At 30.7% G+C, this 21,034-nt stretch overlaps 1 protein-coding gene across 2 annotated transcripts; it reads left to right on the top strand.

The window, feature by feature from the left end:
• Window positions 1–1,843: 1,843 nt before the first annotated feature.
• On the top strand, window positions 1,844–20,484 carry LOC111994284 (probable LRR receptor-like serine/threonine-protein kinase At1g51880). Of its 2 annotated transcripts, none has more exons than XM_065768515.1 (13): window positions 1,844–2,159; window positions 5,593–6,130; window positions 7,626–8,116; window positions 9,898–10,033; window positions 13,437–13,508; window positions 14,065–14,136; window positions 14,289–14,369; window positions 14,509–14,645; window positions 15,499–15,707; window positions 15,931–16,057; window positions 16,734–16,796; window positions 16,883–17,072; window positions 19,956–20,484. In XM_065768515.1, exons 1-13 carry the CDS (start codon window positions 2,003–2,005, stop codon window positions 20,362–20,364), a joined length of 2,682 nt encoding a protein of 893 aa, XP_065624587.1. In that variant the 5' UTR covers window positions 1,844–2,002; the 3' UTR covers window positions 20,365–20,484. The 2 variants fall into 2 exon arrangements, with proteins under 2 accessions (XP_065624587.1, XP_065624588.1); XM_065768516.1 differs by having other exon boundaries at window positions 15,502–15,707.
• Window positions 20,485–21,034: the final 550 nt, after the last annotated feature.

A 21,034-nucleotide genomic window follows, 5' to 3' on the forward strand; every position in this document is an offset into this window, starting at 1 on the left:
AAAAAAAAAAAAAAAAAACTGAGACTGACAAAACATTTGAAAGAGAGAGAAAGAGGAATCTAAGGGGTCACCGCCTTTGTTATACAGGCCATCCACTACCATCAAGACACCAAAACCCCTACGAGGTTTTTTTTTTTTTCCTTTTTCTTTTTAAAATTAGGGGTGGGTAATTTGGTTGGATAGTTTTTGTTTTTGGTATATAAGTAGAGAGAATATTTAGTGCACAATGTGAAACCATATTCTACCATTGTTCAATTTTAAATCATCTATAAGACACATACATACACATTTGTCCAAACCATGTCATAATGTCGCACTATCGATAAGTGAAAGACGGTCAGAGAGTTGGACAAACTTTCATTTCATGGTATGAAATATGTGAACACAACACAAATTTGTTAATTTTCATGGTCCCGTTACTCTTTTGCATTTATTTTTGGTTTCATGATTTAAAAAAAAAATAAAAAATTCATAACTTAAGAAGGGTACAAATATGCAATGAAGCTACTAAACTAATTTTTAATACCTTAAAATGTATATGTTTCTTTATTCTAATTTAGTTTCCTTTTTCTTTGTAATATATATACACAATATTATCCAAAACCATCTTATATAAAATATTACAAAATTATCCGTGCATCGCACGGGCAACTTGCTAGTTAGATTAATAGCAGAGGATTCTAATTGTGAAGACCCAATGACCCGGTAAAGTCATTGGGCCCCCACAATAATTTCAAATTCAATGCGTAAATGTCGGGCTGAAACTTACTCTCTGGGCCTGGGGCCTAAAGTCAAGAATTGATGTTAGCATCTTATGACTTTTATCCTACTCTTGGACACGGCAATCAAAAGCAGAAACAAATTGAAAGCGAAAACTTGTCCTACTCTTCAAAAAGTCCCCAAATCACGCTAAACCCCCAGCTTTTGGGATATCCTCAACATTGCGATACGGTGATCTTGAAATTGGGCTAGTTGACTCCTGCCTTGGAACTTTTTTTTTTGGAAAAGTCCTGCCTTGGAACTTGGAAGTCCTCTTTATAATTGACCGATATATGTAGTCTTCCACCAAGTAATACTCATGCAAATATACAGTTACTCATCAAAAAATATATAATAATAATAATAATAATAATAATACAAATATACAGTTATTTTTAATCAAAAAAATAGACAGTCATTTAAAATAGCGTTTTGTTAACTAAGAACTTTTTTTTTTTTTTAAATATTAAGAGGAAAGTCCTTAAAAATACTTATATATTTTATGTTTATGACAAATAAGAACCTATTTTTTTTTTTTTTTTTGGGTTGCAGATTTTCATTAGCGGGAGAATCTTACCTTAGGGTAATAAGGTATGTCAGAACTAACGGACTAAATAGTTTTATTCATTTCTTTTTTATTTATTTTGTAAATAAGAGATGGGAATTAGGAAGTGTCCAATTTAAACTTTAAAGTGACACAAACTATGGTTAAATTTAATGCAAGATAAAATTCATAAAACTATAAGGTTTCATTTTTAGACTTTTCCCAAATTTTATTATTCAATTCTTAGAAGAGGCTTAGATTTAGTGTCCCAATACGATGAGAACATGTGACCATGTCATATTGATTTAGGACACCTGACCCAAGCCATGTCTCAAGGGAAAGGTTGATTCATAGGGGCAATGAATTTGAAGAGAATAACTTGGTTATGTTTGGTTAACTTGTTTTCATTGGGGCAACATAGGGGCAATGACTCATAAGTCATAAGCAACGGGACATTCACGGCACCGAAATCACTAATCAAAGTATTGCTTTATCAGTCAACGCGGGGGGTTTTTCTTTTTCCATCGTGTGCTTAAGAGAGAGGAATATAGTGGGAAATACGGGGACAAGGATATCTCCATCTCTCTCGCCATAATAAAAGTAGGCAATTGAAATTGATGAGAAGTTGATTGTCAGTAACATATATGTCATTGTCGCTAAAGTGCTATTTATGTATCTTCCTTCTGAGTAGAGCATGATATGCCAATAAAGATCAGCATGGATGATGCCTTAGAATCAATTTGGGTTCTGAAAGCATGTGTTCTCGTTGTTTTGATGATTGGTATTCTTGGCAATAGGAAACTAGCTGAAGGAAATAATGAACATGCAGGAAGAAAACTTGTTGATCATGTTCCAGGTATGTAATAACTAGCTTTTAGACATGCTTGCTTGAAATACAAAAACTTGTTGCCATAACAATTGCGAAGGAAGAAGCTTTTATTTTGTTATTATTGTTATTATTATTATTATTATTACTATCTATGTATATCAATTAGATTATAAATTGGATTCCAATTGTTATTTAATCTTACCCAATGTGTCTTATCTAAGTTTTTTTAAATTTTTTTAGGTGATTTAATGTTGTGTAAAAGGAAAAGAGTTTATAGAAATTGTTAGAATTTTAGACCCCATGGAAACATAGTTTGTTTAACCTAATACAATAGCCAAGTTGTTACTTAGGTCAATTATTCAAATCTAGGTTAAACAATAATAAATCATATCATGCATAGGGGAAAAGTAAATAACACAATAATATGATGACTTAGGAAAACCAATGAAACAATTCGTTTCAAGGTAAAAACCTGGGGGAACGATCCCAAGAGAACAATCCACTATATCAAATTGAGATTTACAATTCAGAATATCAATTCGTAGTAAATCGAACACAGTTACCTAACTGGGTTCTAACTCCACACACTTCCTTGATCTGGATCTTGTTCTCACATGAACCACCTGTTCATGCTTTGAATCTCCCACATAGACCTCCAATCTATGATTCCAAGACCACCCTTGAAGGTTTAGATGTCTAACACCCTTGATGACTAGTGATGTAGCAACTTCAAATCTACAGGTTCTAATGGTAAGTAGATTGATTTTCGGTTCTTACTTTGAAAGGAGAATGCGCAGAACTATTTAAATCTCAAAAGATAAGCTCCAAAGCCATCAAAAAATGTGGCTTAGGGTTTCCTTTAAATATTACGTGAATTGGATCTAAAACTCTAATCACTTGATGGGCTTAATGGGCTGTTAGGCCTTAATTAAATTATGCAAATCTATGTCTTGATTGGTTGAGCATTCTTCTTGAATAGTCGAACTTGGCATGTTTCAAATTTCCTAAACTTGCAACTTCCTTGTTCTTGTATTTTGACTTGCAGCACCTTGAGCATTGTCTAATCATACTTATAGACTTAGTAATCTATATCTACACAAGTTTGTGCTCATGGTTTGCCAATTATTCTAAACTTTTAGAACCTAACATAATTAAATCATCAAAAACTAGAGAGAGAGAGAGAGAGAGAGAGAGAGAGTATAATTCATTTATGACTTAAAAAATATGTAACTCTCACACCAAGTGTAATTTGAATTTATATATGTGTATAATTGTAATTGTTTTTAATTGTATAATGAATATGCACGGTTTATACATTAGTTTTATTATTAGAAGCTTTCAATTATGATCGCAATATTGCTTTGCAATTTTTTTTGAAGTTCCCTTTTATTTCTCTAGCAATCCATGCAAAGGTGTGTGTGTGTTTTAAGTCAAAGTTTGTGAAAGAATTCAATTAGATTCTATTTTTTTATTATTTCTTTTTTTTTTTATTTATATAAAGTAGAAATTCTACTTTAATTTAATCTAAATGTATATGTGTGTGAAGCTTTCTCCTAAAGACTTGAATCCTAACCCTTGCCTCCATACTCCCTAAACACTTATACTTGTAGAGTGACTACTACATCAAGAGTGTGTGGTGGTTGAATTGGATTTCAATTGATGTCAAATTTTGCGTTATGTCTCCAATTTAAGATTTTTAATTTTTGTGCCAAGTTAATTATTTATTGGAAAAAGCGAAGAGTTTAATATTAAATGAACCATTAAAAAAAAATCAGTCATATACCTAATCTAACCTTTTTTTTTATTTTATTTTATTATTATTATAAATACATATGATCTAAACCATTTTAAGATTGATCTTAGGATAATATATGGTATTAGATTTCTGGGTTTAGAACTTAAATTTTTAGATCTCTCTCTCTCTCTCTCTCTGAGAGAGAGAGAGAGAGAGAGAGAGAGAGAGAGAGAGAGAGAGAGAGAGTCTCTCTCTCTCTCTCTCTCTCTCTCTCTCTCTCTCGTAGCAAAATCTGGGATTTTGGTGCAACTGACTTCCAATCCAGCAAAAACCACATTGATGGAGGCTAGAGAACTGACCTCCGATGATCATGATCGGAGCCTACAAAGGGGTAATTGACTCCTATGCTGTGGTGACAAAATTTTCCAATAACCGCACTAATCGAACCATGAACACTATATGAATTTGGAATGCAAGTTTCTTTTCTTATCTATCAAAACAAGTGTAGCATACTCCAAAATAAAAATCACAACCCAAAATTGACTATGGTTTAAAAAAGAGAAATGCTACATTTATAACAATTTCACTAAATAATATAATAAATAAATGTTTATATTACTTTTATGTAATTAGTAGCACATTAGTTTGTAAAACTTAAATAGTAAAATTTGAAGTATCTGATTAAAAAAAAAAGAGGGTATTATCCTTAATATCACTCTAATTTATAATTTTTGACAACCATATGCCTGGGGTACTAACCTTTTATATATAATAATAATAATAATAATAATAAAAAGAAATAGGGCAATGGAGACTTTTTATTTTTTATTTTTATTTTTTGAAATATATACAAAGATAGTTGGGAGAGGAATGATTTTAACTCTAGATATTTTTATTAAAAATGGTAGAAAGTACAAACTAGTTAAACTACAAGAATTTTGGACAACCAAATAATATCACTCACAAATTCATGTTTGGTTTTAAGAGAAGGGCTATTAGCTGCAGTCTATAGTTTAGAACAGGATTTCATTTAAACTACCACAATTTTTTCTTTTATGGGAACCACAAAATTCTTAATAGTTATAAAACTATGATAATATTTCAAATTAAGAAAAAGGTACTTAGTTTGGACCACTCTTTTTCATTTATTTTATCTGTTTTTAATTATGTTGAATTTCGAACTAAATTCTACATGAATTTATCATATTGATTGGTATGTAAAACCTTTTATATATAATAATAATAATAATAATAATAAAAAGAAATAGGGCAATGGAGACTTTTTATTTTTTATTTTTATTTTTTGAAATATATACAAAGATAGTTGGGAGAGGAATGATTTTAACTCTAGATATTTTTATTAAAAATGGTAGAAAGTACAAACTAGTTAAACTACAAGAATTTTGGACAACCAAATAATATCACTCACAAATTCATGTTTGGTTTTAAGAGAAGGGCTATTAGCTGCAGTCTATAGTTTAGAACAGGATTTCATTTAAACTACCACAATTTTTTCTTTTATGGGAACCACAAAATTCTTAATAGTTATAAAACTATGATAATATTTCAAATTAAGAAAAAGGTACTTAGTTTGGACCACTCTTTTTCATTTATTTTATCTGTTTTTAATTATGTTGAATTTCGAACTAAATTCTACATGAATTTATCATATTGATTGGTATGTATAAATTTATATATCTCTCTTCTTCGGCATAAAATTTCTAGGATTCATAAGCATTGATTGTGGGTCAACCTACGATTACTTGGATGAAGACACTGGTATATCTTACAAGTCAGATACAGGTTTTGCGGACACTGGGACAAATAATGTCGTATCCTCTGAACACGACTCTTCAAATACTGTTTACGGGCGGCTATTAATTAATGTGAGAAGCTTTCCCCAAGGAACAAAGAATTGTTACACCCTCAAACCTGAACAAGGTAAAAGAAGCAATTATCTCATCAGAGCTTTCTTCCATTATGGAAACTATGACAACAAGAATGAAGTTCCCAAGTTCGACGTATATGTTGGGGTTAATTATTGGACCACAGTCGTTGAACCTACAAGTCGTCCTACTATGATTTATGTTCCAACGTCTGACATCATATATGTCTGTTTGATAAACACGGGATCTGGAATACCTTTCATTTCGGCTTTGGAGTTACGTCCTTTGGACAAGTCCCTTTATCCATTTGACTCTGGGGTGCTACAAAATGGCTGGCGATATGACATGGGCTCCACAACTGACAAGGTGTTTGTCAGGTGAATCAGCTATAATTTCTTTTTTTCTTTTTTTTTTCTTTAAATCTTTTTTTTTTTCTCTGTTTATAGTAGACAGGGTCCCTAGAATTTTATTTATTTATTTTAATCCTATATTAATATTTGTGAGTTTTATTCCAAATTTAAAACAAAAAAAAAAATCCATTTTTATTTTAATAAAGAAAAAAAATTACTTAAAAAAAATTATTGGACACACCCATACTCACACTAATCAACATCCTACTTAAGTGCTAACTCATGGTTGATGCATCATTTGACAGTTGACATAACATGCTCAAGTGCTTATGGTAGACCCTCATAAAAGTGCTCAAATCTAATCGTAAGTTGACACTTAATAGGGTGTGGAAATGGTTTTATTTGTAGGTGAACTAGAAAGATGTCTACTTAAAAACAAATTGGTTTATGCATTATAACTAGGAGAAAATTAGCTTTTGTCCTTTCTTTTTAAAATATCTAGTAAAATGCTCAATGTCTAAAACTAATTAGGGAAATGCCGCTGTTTTAAAACTCGATTTTTTTAAAAATCGAGTTTCAAAAGTATAACTCAATTTTTAGAACATCGAGTTATAGCGAATGTGGACTTAATTTTTTTTTTTTTTTGGGAACTTGAGTTCCATGTAAAGTACTAGAGTTCAGGGATGAACTCAAGTTCCAGAAATTTTATTTTTAAATTTTTTAGTTCGCTATAACTCGATTGTTCAAAAATCGAGTTTTAAATTGAAAATCGAGTTTCAAAACTGAGGCATTTTCCTAAATAGTTTCAAATATGAGGCATTTTGCTGGATATTTTTTTAAAAAAAGGGGCAAAAGCCCATTTCCTCCATTATAACTATGTATGTATGACACTATTTTGTTGTTGTTGTTGTTGTTGTTGTTGACTTGTATATTGTCTGACACTTTGGTTGTTCGCTTATTTAGTATTCAAAATTAAAAGTGTGAGACTTCGATTTTTGAGTTTGAGAATTATTGTACTATCTAACTACACCTAATGGATTGTTTAGGTGTTTTTTTTTTCCTTAGCAAGATGACTTTATAATTAGGCGTCATTATCAATTATGTATTGTTTTATGTTGTAATAATTTCTTAATTAATTGAATTAAATATCAATTTAGTGAACACATGTTATTTGCTCTTAGCTTGCCTTGACCCTTATAAGCATACCTTGATCCTTGATAAGCACATGAATCTTTATTTTTTATATTTGATTTTTTATAATAATAAAAAAAATTGTATCCACAAGAATTAAAAATAACAAAAACTACAGTTGAAAATGGAGCTTTATTATTACAGAGCATAATATAATGTAGTTCAACATTTGAATTTCATAATAAAAACTTAAATATTTTTTAATTGTTCCAATTACGATTAGAAAATCAATGTCCTAATTACTTAATTATGAAGTGATTGAACATTTGTACTTATACTATTGCAGTTTCTAATATTTTTTAATGCTACAATGGCCTTTTTCCTATCCTAGGTACAAGAGCGATGTTTATGATCGACTCTGGTATTCTGTTAGAACGTTATCAAACTGGGTTCCGACCAACACTTCCTCTGCAATTGACATGCAGGGCAGCAACGATAGCTATAAACCACCGCCAGAAGTGTTGAGAACTGCCGTCCAGCCACCAAGTGGTTACCATGCCTTACGTTTTGAGGACGGCCCTTCTGTAGATGCCTTGAGACGTTATGTTTGCTTTCACTTTGCTGAAATTGCAAAACTTACGCAAGGAATGAAAAGAGAATTTATTATTGATGTGAATGGGGGAAAGTATATCTCAGAACCTATAATACTTGACCATTTAAAGCCGCTTTCCATATGTCTCAATCAAACATTCAGCGAAGGCGATTTTAGTTTTTCTATTAATGCAACAACGGGGTCCGACCTTCCCCCCATCCTCAACGCCTTTGAGATTTATGGTGTAATCTCTCCCTTCTATCAATTCAATGCAACCGACTCAAGAGATGGTATGTTCTTTTATTTTAAAGAGATATTACAAATTTTATAACATTACCTTTGCAAGTTATGTGTTATTAATCATAAAAAGAAAAAAAAAAAAATCCATTTGTTATGATTTTGAATTTCATTTTCACCAATCATATTCATTGCTCTATCATGTTATGTTATAAAATTTGTAGAAATTATAGCATTTTATTTTATATCTCATTATTCTCTTTGCTGCTATAATAGTGGTAACATTGAGTCTAATGTTAGCGTAGTAGGTTTTCTATTTTTATTTATTTTTAAATCCTTTTATTGGTTGAGCAATATTTCATAGAAAATATTTTTCACAATACATTTCATAGCTTTTAAGTTATTAAGTTGTCATTGATTCCTATTAGAACTAACAAACACAAATCTTTAGTACCGTTTTTAGAGTTTGGCGGAATCATTTTGATTTTTTATCCTCTCTCTCTCTCTCTTTATATATATATATATATATATATATTAATAGATAAAACTAAGAGAAAATTCAATTAGGTTTTAAATTGGATTCTATTTGTTGTCTAATTTGTGCCACGTGTCCTATTTAAATTTTTTTTTTTTTTGAAATTTGTTCTAAATGAATTAATGAGGCACAAAAGACGAAGGGTCTAATATAAATAAATCATCAAAAACTCAATAAAAAAGAGTAAACTCATGTGTATATTCAAAATAAATTAAAATTAAAAAAATAAAAGAGAGAGATAGAGAGTAATTTGAATCCATATATATGTGTAATTGTAATTTTTTTTAATTGTATCATGCATATGCATATATTATACACTAGTTTAAAATAATGATTAACTATATATGATGCTTTAATTTGACTGGCTTTCGTAGACAATAAAGAGGCTTATGTAGTGAGCCCAAATGAAAATCAATATAACCTAACCGTTGTCAATTTCGTTGTGAAAATTGTGTATGTAGTTTTGTTTAGAAAGATTTAAAAAACATGAAGTGAGATCTTGCTTTTCCTTTAAAAAAAAAAATAATAATAATAATAGTATGATAGTTGGAGAAGAGAGATTTGAACTTAAAATATAAAAAATAAATTGATTCTTGGAGAAGAGAGATTTGAACTCTTGAATATTTCAATAAGAAACACTAGGACATCTTGCTCTTATAAATAAATGACAGTGTTTTAAAAAATAAAAAATAAAAAAAATCTTAAGGGGAATCTTGTATGAAAAACCTATTTTTAGTATAAAAGTAAGTAATGTGCGTACAGGTTAATTAAAAGGACTTAGCTTAGGTATAGTATCTCAAGTGTTGGATCCATTGTGATGGCAACCAGTGACTAAAAGTGAACACATATCATCTCAACAAATCCAGTGCACTAGAGTATTAGACCAAATCTTTGCCGTATTTAAAAAGCGAGAAAATTGCTATAAACACAAAATATTTTACAACATTTTTATAAATTGTTGATGTGACAAATTATTATTGGTTCTTATATAGACCCATCATGTAATATCACATTTTTACTTACCAATAATCATTTAGGACATCAACAATTTTGTAAAAAAGTTTGTGGCTTTAGCATTTTCCTTAAAAAGCCAATGGCACCCCTCTAGGTCACTTTATATGCGGTTGTGCTACACCGAGAGAATTTCAGAAGAAAAGATGCTTTTGACAATCTTGGATTATTATTTTTATTCCTTTGCTGCTTTCATATTGTATAACAAGTATTCTAAATTTCTTATCCCTCCTTTCAGTTTCTTTTGAATGATTATTATCTTAAGTAACATTTTTTTGTAAACAACAGTGACTGCTATCGTGGACATTAAGCAAACTTCAAGAATCTCTAGAGACGACTGGCAAGGAGACCCATGTTCCCCCAATAATTATTCATGGAGTGGTTTGAATTGCAGTTCAGATGATACTCCCAGGATCATTTCACTGTGAGTGCATTTTCAACACATGTGAACCAATGGAAGTTCAATGGATATGTTTGTTTTCTATATATCAAAATAAATATATTTATTTTTTTAAGAATAAATATCGAGTACGAATCCATTAGAAATTTAGAATAGCTGGACCATCACAAAACTGCTAGTAGTTTTAAAGATGCGCCATACAAGATAACAAGATGGAATTGATCACATTTCAAATGATTTGTAAACTATGAGCGTTGGTTTCAATCTAAATATCTAATGGAATTGGATGAACCCAAATGTTTTGCATGTTACTGAAATGAAAATTGCACTATTAAAGTTTTCAATTATTGATTTTGCCTATTAAAATTTAAAAAGATAAAATGCTATTTTGATTCTTAAACTTTAGTAGAATTTTTTTTTTTTATTCTTAAACTTTAAAATTTTTGTCTTTTGTCCATAAACTATTAAAAATTTCATTTTTTTTTTGTCCTTTAACAATCAAAAATGATTTACTTTTTGTTCTTAAACTTTATCAAAAGTTTTCTTTTCAACCCTAAACTATTGAATTTTTTTTTTTTTTTTTCATTTTTCATATCTATTTTTGTTCCTAAACTATTGAAAATGATATTAGAAAGTTTAGGGGGAAAAAAAACTATATTGATAAAGAGGGACTCAAATAATATTTTATCCTTAAAAAGAAAGTTTGACTCTAACCACTAACTTTATAGGATATTTTGATTTGAGCCTTGCAGTTGTATTCGTTATGAGGATTGAGATCAGGTTTAATAACTAGGGTACTGTGCGTGATGCAATTGTAATCAATGAATGAGATTGAGAGTTGAAAAATATAACTTTCGTTCAACCATTAAATTAAAATATTAAAAATAAGTTAAAAAGTTAAGAAAGTCAAAAAAAAAAAAAAATTTGAGAGAAAAGAAGGTAAATTGCATCATATAAATCTCATTAATGTGTGGTGCTAAATGCCAAATAAGCAGTCAATTTGGTCCATTTAAAATGTGTTGCATCACTTGAAAATACAGTTCATTAAATAAATAAAAAAAGATTAAAAAGAATAAAATCAAATATATCTCTCTCTCTCTTGCATGGATGTTTAAATTGGGGAGGCCAAACTCGAAACTGATCTTCAAATTGATTGCACTCTATCTCTAATTTTTGAAACTTAACTTCTAATAAGGGTATTTTTGTACAAAAAATAATATTCGTCAATATTGCCCACCAGGATGATCAAGTCTTCCAAATGGACATGGGCCAAAGACCCGTCGGGTAGCACCCCTTTGGAGGGTCCTGTCGAGCACCCACATATGTAGCTGACGTACACATTGGCGTTTTCTAGTTCACAGACTAACGGATGAGAAGGTGTACCAACGAGATGAAAGTAGCCTACACCCGACGAATGGGGCAGCATACCGATGGGTTGAGGTGGCCCAGGCCGATTAGTGAACCACTAGGCCCCACAAGCCTTTGTGTATTCCCCACTCATATATCCCTATATGGAAAGAACTTATGCGCCAAACCCAAAGACAAAACTCCGCACTCGTATCTTCCCTATATGGGAAGAAAAGCCCAAGATCTTGGAGCCTTAACTCTAAATCTTCCCTACAAGGAAAAACCTTGCGATCAAGGGATCTAGATCAGCTCTACATCACTATATAAGCATTAGACCTCCTCACCGGTGCTCTTTGTAGTCCTTTGTTTCTTATTGTTCTTTAGGTACTTCGATTGGCGCACGTGTGGACGACCAACTTATTGACAATTTTTGTGCATCATCAGCCTTGATATCTTTATCTGGGTTTAGGATCTTTTCGTTTGAGATCAGAGATTTGTGACTTAGGTTATCTTTTTCTCTCACATCCTTTTTTAAAACCTCAAATCATTGATCTTTTCAACCCTAGCTAGTGGCCATCTCCAACCACCAGTTTTTTTAACCTTAGCGATCATTTGTGATCGCTAGTTCTTTCAACCCTACTACCTTAGCGACCATATCTTAATTTGATTACTAACTTTGTAAGGCCAGTGTACTTGTTTGTTGTTTGGCATGAGTTTATTTATTTTTTTATGATTTTCTTAATGTCTCGTTTAGTTGCGGTCAGAAAAATATATTGGAAAAAAGAAAATGGAAATCTTAGACTAATATCGAAGACTCTTGATTAGGGTAGCGGTTTTATGCTTGTTTAGCTGCTTTGGTATCAAAAATGGGGTTGAGATTGTTGTATATATAGGTATATACATTGATAGGTTGTTAATGATGTTTGAGTTTGGATAATATGGTTTCATAAAGTGAAAATTCAAGTTTTAGAATTTTCTAAGTGAAAATATGAAATTCAACATTTTCGATCGATCAAGCCATGATTAGTGTTCGATTCCTGTTTGATCGATAGAAAAGAGCACTCAATCGATTGAAAGTTGTAAAATAGGATTTTCTGCATAATTTTTCTGGTGATTGTTCAAAAAGGTTGAAGAGGTTTCAAGTCTAGTGAATGGTTTTATGAAACATTTTGACTCTCCATACGTTCCTTTTGATGAAATATAACTTAATATTCATTCTCCAAAATTGCTATTTGTAGAACCCAACATCTTGGTTGTATCCTGGGAACAAATTTGCGATAACCCTTTAGCAACAATAGTGTGGGGGCAAATATTGTCTAAGAAAAATGATATTGTGCCTCCAAGTTATCTATTTTATGTTTGTCTTTTGTATTAACCTTGTTCTTCCATTATTACTTTGTGTAATATCCCCAACAGAGATGGGGTAGTGATATTAGTGGTGTGTTTTGTAGTGTTTCATGTTGGTTGTCATGTGGCTTTAATTTTGAGATAAAACCAATTGAGGTGTCGTGGCTATATACAAGGTACCGTGCCTGTGACTAAGAGGGGGTTATAGTTGAGCCTTTCAATGTCGATAATGGTGTTTGAATCTGCAAGAAATTACTGAATAAAGGCAACCGAAGAAGAAGAAAAAGAACTTAAAAATCAAAAACAATAAAAAAAAAAAACTATTTTTTTACTAATAAATAATTAAAAGACATAAAAGAGAGATTATTATTGTAATGTAATCAAATGACATGTTCTATAACCCTAACGCTAGTCGTTTTAAGTTGAGGTGGCCATCTTAGCAATAGTCATTAATGGGAGGATTAAAGTATTAACATTAGGGGGTAAAATCAGAATGATCTCAAACCTATAAGGTGTAATTACTAATTAACAATTTAGTTTTTTTATAAATTACAATGCTTGGATTTGAAATTTAACTGAGAACAAGCTCTTAAGGAAAATTTTTAGATGAAATAGTTTCTGTTGTGATACTCAAAAACATTCATTATTGCTTTGTTTTGTGTGTGAATGTGTGTGTTTGTTTGATTTTGCAACAATGGCATCAACTCTTTCTTCTTCAATAAATTACAAGCAGGAACTTAAGCTCAAGCCAATTAACAGGGGAGATACCGATTTCACTCTCCAACCTCACAGCACTGCTTTACTTGTAAGTAAAAAAATGGAATGGGATATTATTTTAGTATTCGAGTTTGATGTGAGTGTGCAAAAGTTTAACTTTCCTCATACTCTACCAATCACAGCTTGTTATGTATTTATTTATCTTTCCTTATAAACCACTTATTTTTAAAATAGAAAAAAACAAAATCAATCATATAACATATCATGATTGGTGGAATATAAAGTGCAAAACACAAAAAGTGAGATATATGTTTTCTATTCCAACGTTTTTGGGTTCAAGTGATATCTTAACATGTATATGAATAGTCTTAATGGATTCTCTCTAAAAATCCATAGTAAATGTGGTTGATATTGTGGAGGACAAACTTTTAAATTTATATGCAAGACATGCAATTAAAAGTATTGTTGTTGTAGAGAAATGTTTTAAGCTTTATGCAAGCACTATAATATTCAATGTGAGGTTGTCATCACTAATTAGTGACAAGAGCAAATAGTTTAACTTAAAATTCATGGATATCTTTACTCTTTACCCAAAGTTATTGTTAAATGTTTACATTTATTTTTTTTTCTTTGGTCAATTTTAGGGATCTATCTTACAATGAATTGACTGGGAACATACCACAATTTTTAGCACAATTGCCAAATTTGAAGACTCTGTAAGTTATTGAACTAAAGCTATGTCCAACCTTTGGTTAGAATATTCTATTTTTTGTCCATGAGGCACCCTGAAAATCTCATGGAACTTATCACTTGGGTATTACTTGCAAATAGGAAATGCAATTTTATTTTACACTATATTTGCAAGCAGTAATTTAAGTGGAAATGAGCTTGATGATTCTATTCCAGAGGCTCTTATACAGAAGTCTAAGAATGGATCAATGATCTTGAGGTTAGTTTTTCATGCTATTTATTTCATTTTTCTTTACATTTTTGTTGTTCTAATTTCAAGTCCCATATATATGTATATAATTTTAATCTCTTATATCTTTTATAAATTGAATTGTCATGGCATGTTTCGAATATGCAAGTCTTGAGAAGAAACAGAAAAAGGAGAAGAAACAGAAAAAGGAGCTTTTTGTTGTGACAATAGTTGTAACATCTGCAATAGTTTTAGTTCTCCTGTTCTTTTTTTGTGCCCGAACTATCTATAAAAGGAAAGGACAAGGTAAGTCTTCCTTTTTTTATAATTGTTATTACAAATTTACAATATACAGTTCATAGAAGTTAAAAGTTGCAATAGTAACTTAAAAATGATAAATTATTGTATAAAAAAAAAGCAGCTGTAATAATAAATTATAATTTTCAATTTCAATTTCAATGGAAGCTTTAATACCATACTGCATTAGGAAAATTTGTTGCAATAATTTAAAAAGAAGAAATCATTGTAATAACTTGATATCAATTTTTTTGTACTTTATTGCAACAAAAAAGTCAAAATGATTGTTTATTACAACGAAGTTATCATTGCAATAACTTAATATAAATGATTTTACTATCTATTACTACAACAAATATGAAACAATTATCTATTAATTGCATAACATATATATTATTGTATTAAAGTTGTCATTAAAATATTTAGAGTTTAATGTAATGGAATTTTTTGTTGCACAAACCTATTGTCTCAAATTTTATTGCAATATCTTATATCAACTATTGCAATTACTCTGATGTTATTGCAATGATTTTTTTTTTGGTGTATAAACTTATTTTCTAGTAGTGGAAACTTTGTTGAGTATAGAGAAAGTATGCTTAGATTTTTTTCAAGGAGTTTTGGCTTAGGTCATTTTGGTCACTTAGTAGTTGTTCTAGCAATAATTCTCAATTTAAATTTGTAGTAGAAATCTATGGCGACAATGTTGCTTGTGATGGTTAGACTATGATATTTGTGGGTGGCAGTGAGTAGAAATTTGTGGGTTTTGATATTTATTTTTATAAGTTTAAGTAATTCATGATTAAGGGAACAAAAATTACTCTCACTTTTTTTTGTGTATTACATGTGATCATTTCATTTACAGTAGATATGACTACAAAATCCAACTTCAAATTGAAGAGTCTACAATATAACTACTCTGAGGTTGTGAGAATAACTAATAACTTTAAGACCATTATTGGAGAAGGAGGTTTTGGAAAAGTATACCTGGGCATCTTGAATGATGAAACTCAAGTTGCTGTTAAGTTGCTTTCTCCATCATCAAAGCAAGGTTATAAGGAATTTCGAGCAGAGGTTAGATCATGATTAAGAGTGCTATATTCTCTTTCATTATTTGAAAATAATGAAAATTTCAAAATTGTATTGGAAATATGATAGCATGAAACATGAAACTACAAGGAAATGTTAACAAATTTTCTAGGGTTTGATTTATGAAATAATTTTAAAATTTTTTATGGGGAAAGAAAGACACAACTGTTTTTTTTTTTTTTTTTAATGACAACTTTTTAAAATGCAGGCACAACTTTTAATGATAGTTCATCATAGAAACTTAGTCTCTCTCGTTGGGTATTGTGATGACGGTGAAAACAAAGCGCTCATTTATGAGTACATGGTTAATGGCAACCTACAACAACATTTATCAGGTATAAATAATACTATTGTATTCATGGTGATTCATTTATGACTCAGCATTTGTGAACTTATTAAGCTAAAAGCATATTAGTCTAGGGCAAGGTTGTTTCATAACTACAATTTGTAATTGGTAATGTCCACCAAGAAAGCATATCTAACCAATTCCTGTAACTAGTGTCCGCACTCCATACTGCATTTTTCCCCCTTTTTTGTGGGAAAGGAGTTTGAAAAGGTTGAAAATTCATCGAGGGACTAGAAGATCTTTCCATGATACACTAATTTGAGACATAAGACTAGTTACAAAAAGGGTGGAGGGGGGGAGGTGGGATGAAGAACAGGGAATGAAATAAAAGCAACAGTAAGTCTGAATACAAGTTGATGCAATAAAAAACTACTAATATGGATGCATATTAAAAGGGATGGCAGTAGTTGTCCTAGGTAAAAGTAATATTACTCCAACCACAACAAGCCATATTAACAATTGTGGAAAAATAAAATTATAAGAAAATGTTATCTTCTTAACATTACTAAAAGTGAAAGGTTGCAGGGAATACACTTGGAAAACTAACTCTCAACTAAATATTTGATCATTTCAGAATTATTATTTCTATTCTAGTGTGATTGCAAAACCATATTATCTTCCATAATAACTGCAATTGAAGACAAGTTAATACATTTTGGCTGCAGTGACCAATACAAATTTCTTGAATTGGAATCAGAGACTTCAAATTGCAGTGGATGCTGCACACGGTTAGAAATAGATCAATCACATCATTATTTCTCCATAGCATCTATTTCTTTGTTTGCATACTAATTGCTTATTGGTGAAGTTGCAGGGTTGGAGTATCTACATAATGGTTGCAAGCCACCTATAATCCATAGAGATTTGAAGACCCCCAACATCTTATTAAATGAAAACATGCAAGCAAAGATAGCTGATTTTGGGTTGTCTAGGGCTTTTGCAACTGAAAATGACTCTCATGTGTCCACTGGTCTTGCTGGTACACTAGGGTATCTCGATCCTGAGTAAGTGTGATGACTTTATGCATTTTATATACTTTTTATCCATAGTTAGAATATATTTAGGCAAGACCCATTAGTATTGAGGTGGTTTCATGCCATAATGCAATGTGGGGGTTTTAGTGGCACAGGAGCAAAGACCACACCTACAAGCCCATTTTTTATGCATTCGAAAAATTAAAATATATTTAGCTTCAGGTGATGTGTATGTAATTTCTAATAGATTTAGCAACACAATAAACCTTATTATGTTGAAATGTTCCACTACTTATATCTTTTATCCTTGATGCACAAATTGGCAAAAAAAAATAGGGTTAACTATACTTTCCCCACTTAATTATGGTGCAGTTTTAATCTCTCCTTAAACTTCAAAATTGAGTAATGCCATTCTTTATTTTTGGGCGAAAAGTACTTCCCTCTTTTTTTTTTCTTTAAAAAAAAAAAATTTGTGGAGAACCTAACTCTTGGCTATTAGTAATAAGCGCTTTACCCTTTGTCTTATAGGACTTGCAGCCAAATTTAAGGGAAGAGTCAAAACTTTTCAAATGGTATGTTTGAAAAGAATGTAATTTTTTTTTTTTTTAAGAAACAAACACACACACAAAGGAGAAAGAAATGAGTTCTAACACAAAGGCACACTACAAACTCTACTTAAAAGATATGTTAAATTTTTAATTCTTAATTTAGGATGCAAAGTTCATGATATTGTGTGATTTTACAATAAGGTCTCCATATTAGAATTTTGAGCCTTTGACCACGACCTGCACCTTGTTTTTGTTTTCTTCACCAATTGGAATTTTCTAAAGGTCTATGAAATCCCTCAGCTATTAAGTAAGGCTCAGGATAAGATCCCATTTTTCGCATTTTAATTAATCACTTTTTAAAACATCCACGTTAGATTTCCAATTCTATGCTTTATTTTATTTCATTAAAATAATATGATATGATATTAATTAATTATTTATTTTATTATTTCTCTCATTTTTTAAAAGCACCCACTTTTCTTTATTTTAGTTACCAAGACACAAAAATAATAAAATAATAAGGGTTTGGGGGAAGTTTAACATTGTTAGCATTTTAGGAGTTGTTAGTTCACTTAATCTAGTCTTGACTAGAACACTTGTCTCCTTCTTATGGTACCACCTACCCAATTTGGAGGAATTCCTCCAAACTAGTTTGCATCCAAACTGTCATTTTTTAAATATCTCTACCAATGTTATTTAAAGTCTTCTTCTAGTTCCTTTTATTAATTCTCTCTTGAATCAAATCATTAATTATTGGTCATTGGGGGAAAATGGACATTTGCCCATAATTTACAAACTATGCAACAAAATGCCCCCGTTTTGAAATTATTTTAGCAAAATGTCCCGGTTTTTTAAACTCGATTTTAACAAAATTGAGTTCTGTGTAAAACTCAATTTCCTCAAAATCGAGTTCTATGTATATTTTTGAGTGGAACTGGACATTAGCAATGTCGAGTTTCACTTAAATTTTCAAAAAGTTTTAAGTGATAAAATATGCACAGAACTCTACATTGCTAATGTCGAGTTCTACCTGTAATTTGATTTTGTTAAAATTTAGTTTAAAAAACAGGAACATTTTGCTAAATAGTTTCAAAATAAGGGCATTTTGATGCATAGTTCCTAAATTAGGGGCGAATGCCCATTTTCCCCTCATTAATTGCTCTCCCATACACATGAACAAACCAATTCAAACAACTCTCGCTCTTATCTTTTAATCAATAAGAGTCACCCCTATCTTTGAAAATATTTCTTTATTTTGTATTATATTTCTTCTTTTGATTTTCACTTATTTACCTTAACATTCTCATTTCAACTATACTCATTTTATGAACATGTTACTTTTTAAGGACCAAACATTCAATACCATAGAATAGTTGGTTCAATAACAATTCTAATTTTTTAGTTAACTTAATAGGTATTCTACAAACACACAATACTTCTTATATACTTTTTCACTTTATCTACCTTACTCTTATCTTATGATTCATAGATTCTTCGAACTCTCAATCTTTATGAATTATTGATCAAATATATTCAAAGTATTCATTCTTTGGTATCTTTTGATTATAAAATTTTACAACATCTTCATGATTGCTTCTACTTTTGCAAAACTTACACTCCCATGTATTGTGTTTATTCCTTCTTAATCTAGACCTTTTAGACTCTAAATCACCCCTCCAAATTTATAACTTAGCAATGATTACACATCTAATTTCATCTACTAAAACTATATCACCTGTCTTTCCTATTTCCACCCGATCCTCAATGCACCATTTACCCTGACCACCTAATTCTTAAACAAACCTACAGTTTTATCCTCAATTGATTTACTCAATTCAATTTGTTTAATGGCTCCCAATAATAAAATGTTTCGAAATAACTTTATGATCTCCTCTTCATTTATTTACACTCGTTGATCTTTATCTTAAATACACTTGGAACAATTTAATTCTCTTGTTTTCCTTTCTACTTGTCTTTGCGAGTTCAAAGATACTCTTTCAACGATCCTTTGTTACCAACTACTATATAATTCATTGTAAGCCTTAAATATGGCATCTTGGGCTACTTTTTCCTCCCTTCTTTGCCTCTTCATAATTTAAATAAGTACAGTGTCTTTACATCTACGTAGGCCTCTCTCTCTCTCTCTCTCTCTCTATATATATATATATATTATTTGAACTTCCTCGTTCCACCACAAAGTCTCCTTAGCATCATTAAGATTCTCCAAGTACTCCTTTAACCACTATTTTTATTCAACTAGTTATTTGATTTCGCAGCCTATCAACATCTTTGCATAGGAACCATTTGCTGTATTTGATTGTTCTGTCTTTAACCACAACAAAAATCACTTGTGTTTTACATACAGGTCTCGAGCATTGGGAAAATTAAATAAAAAAAGTGATGTTTATAGTTTTGGTATTGTTCTATTTGAGCTAATCACCGGTCGTCCTGCAATAATGAGAAAACGTGAAGAAAGCACTCACATACTTGATTGGGTTTATCCTATGATTGAAAGTGGGGATATTGGAAGCATAGTTGATTCAAGATTACATGGACAATTCTATACCAATTCTGCCTGGAAAGCTGTGGAGATAGCCATGTCATGCATACCATCAGCTGCAATCCAAAGGCCAGATATGAGTCAAGTATTGGTAGAACTAAAGGAATGTTTGGCGCTGGAGATGGCTAATGGAAGTAGCCAGACAATGGCAATTGAGGCCAATGAAATATACTCTATGGAGCTTCAATCAGATATTGCTGCCTTGGTTAGGTAGTTATACTAAACAAAAACTTTGTGGTAAGGAGCTCCATCTATGCAAATATGAAAAATTATATAATAATACATTTGTATTTAAAGACTTCTTATATACTTAATTATTTCATGTTTCTCACTATTTTTCAGTTAAATTCAAGTGATGTATTATAATGTATTTTCATAGCTTTTGATGGGCATATTAGATACAATGATGCATAATTTTTGTGATGAATGAATTATTATTATTATTATTATATGCAAAAGATAATTTTTTTCTTAATTATTTAAAACACATTACCGACTTACCGTTGATAAGTTGGTACCATTAACCATGGAATATGTCTGCAAAATGATTTACAGTGACTAATCCATTGGCTTTATATAAGTATATATATATATATATATGTGTGTGTGTGTGTGTGTGCCGTTAAGAGTTTTGTAACTCAACTAGTTAACACTTTCTAATATTTTTAACGAAGACATATGTGGACACCCCAAAAAAGAGAAAGAAAGTTGGGTTAGGACTTTTGCTCTATTTCTTTTGGTTTATCACACATTGAATCCTTAGCAACATGACTCTTAGTGTGTATGTATTTTTAGGGTGAAGTGTGTGTGTAAGTTCATTTTTCATATTTTTATTTTTGTATTATGTGTGATTGGTCACTTATTTGTCTAACTCTTTTCAAGTT

The sequence above is a fragment of the Quercus suber genome, unplaced genomic scaffold (genome assembly GCF_002906115.3).
Source record: "Quercus suber isolate HL8 unplaced genomic scaffold, Cork oak 2.0 scaffold_952, whole genome shotgun sequence".
Lineage (NCBI taxonomy): Eukaryota > Viridiplantae > Streptophyta > Magnoliopsida > Fagales > Fagaceae > Quercus > Quercus suber.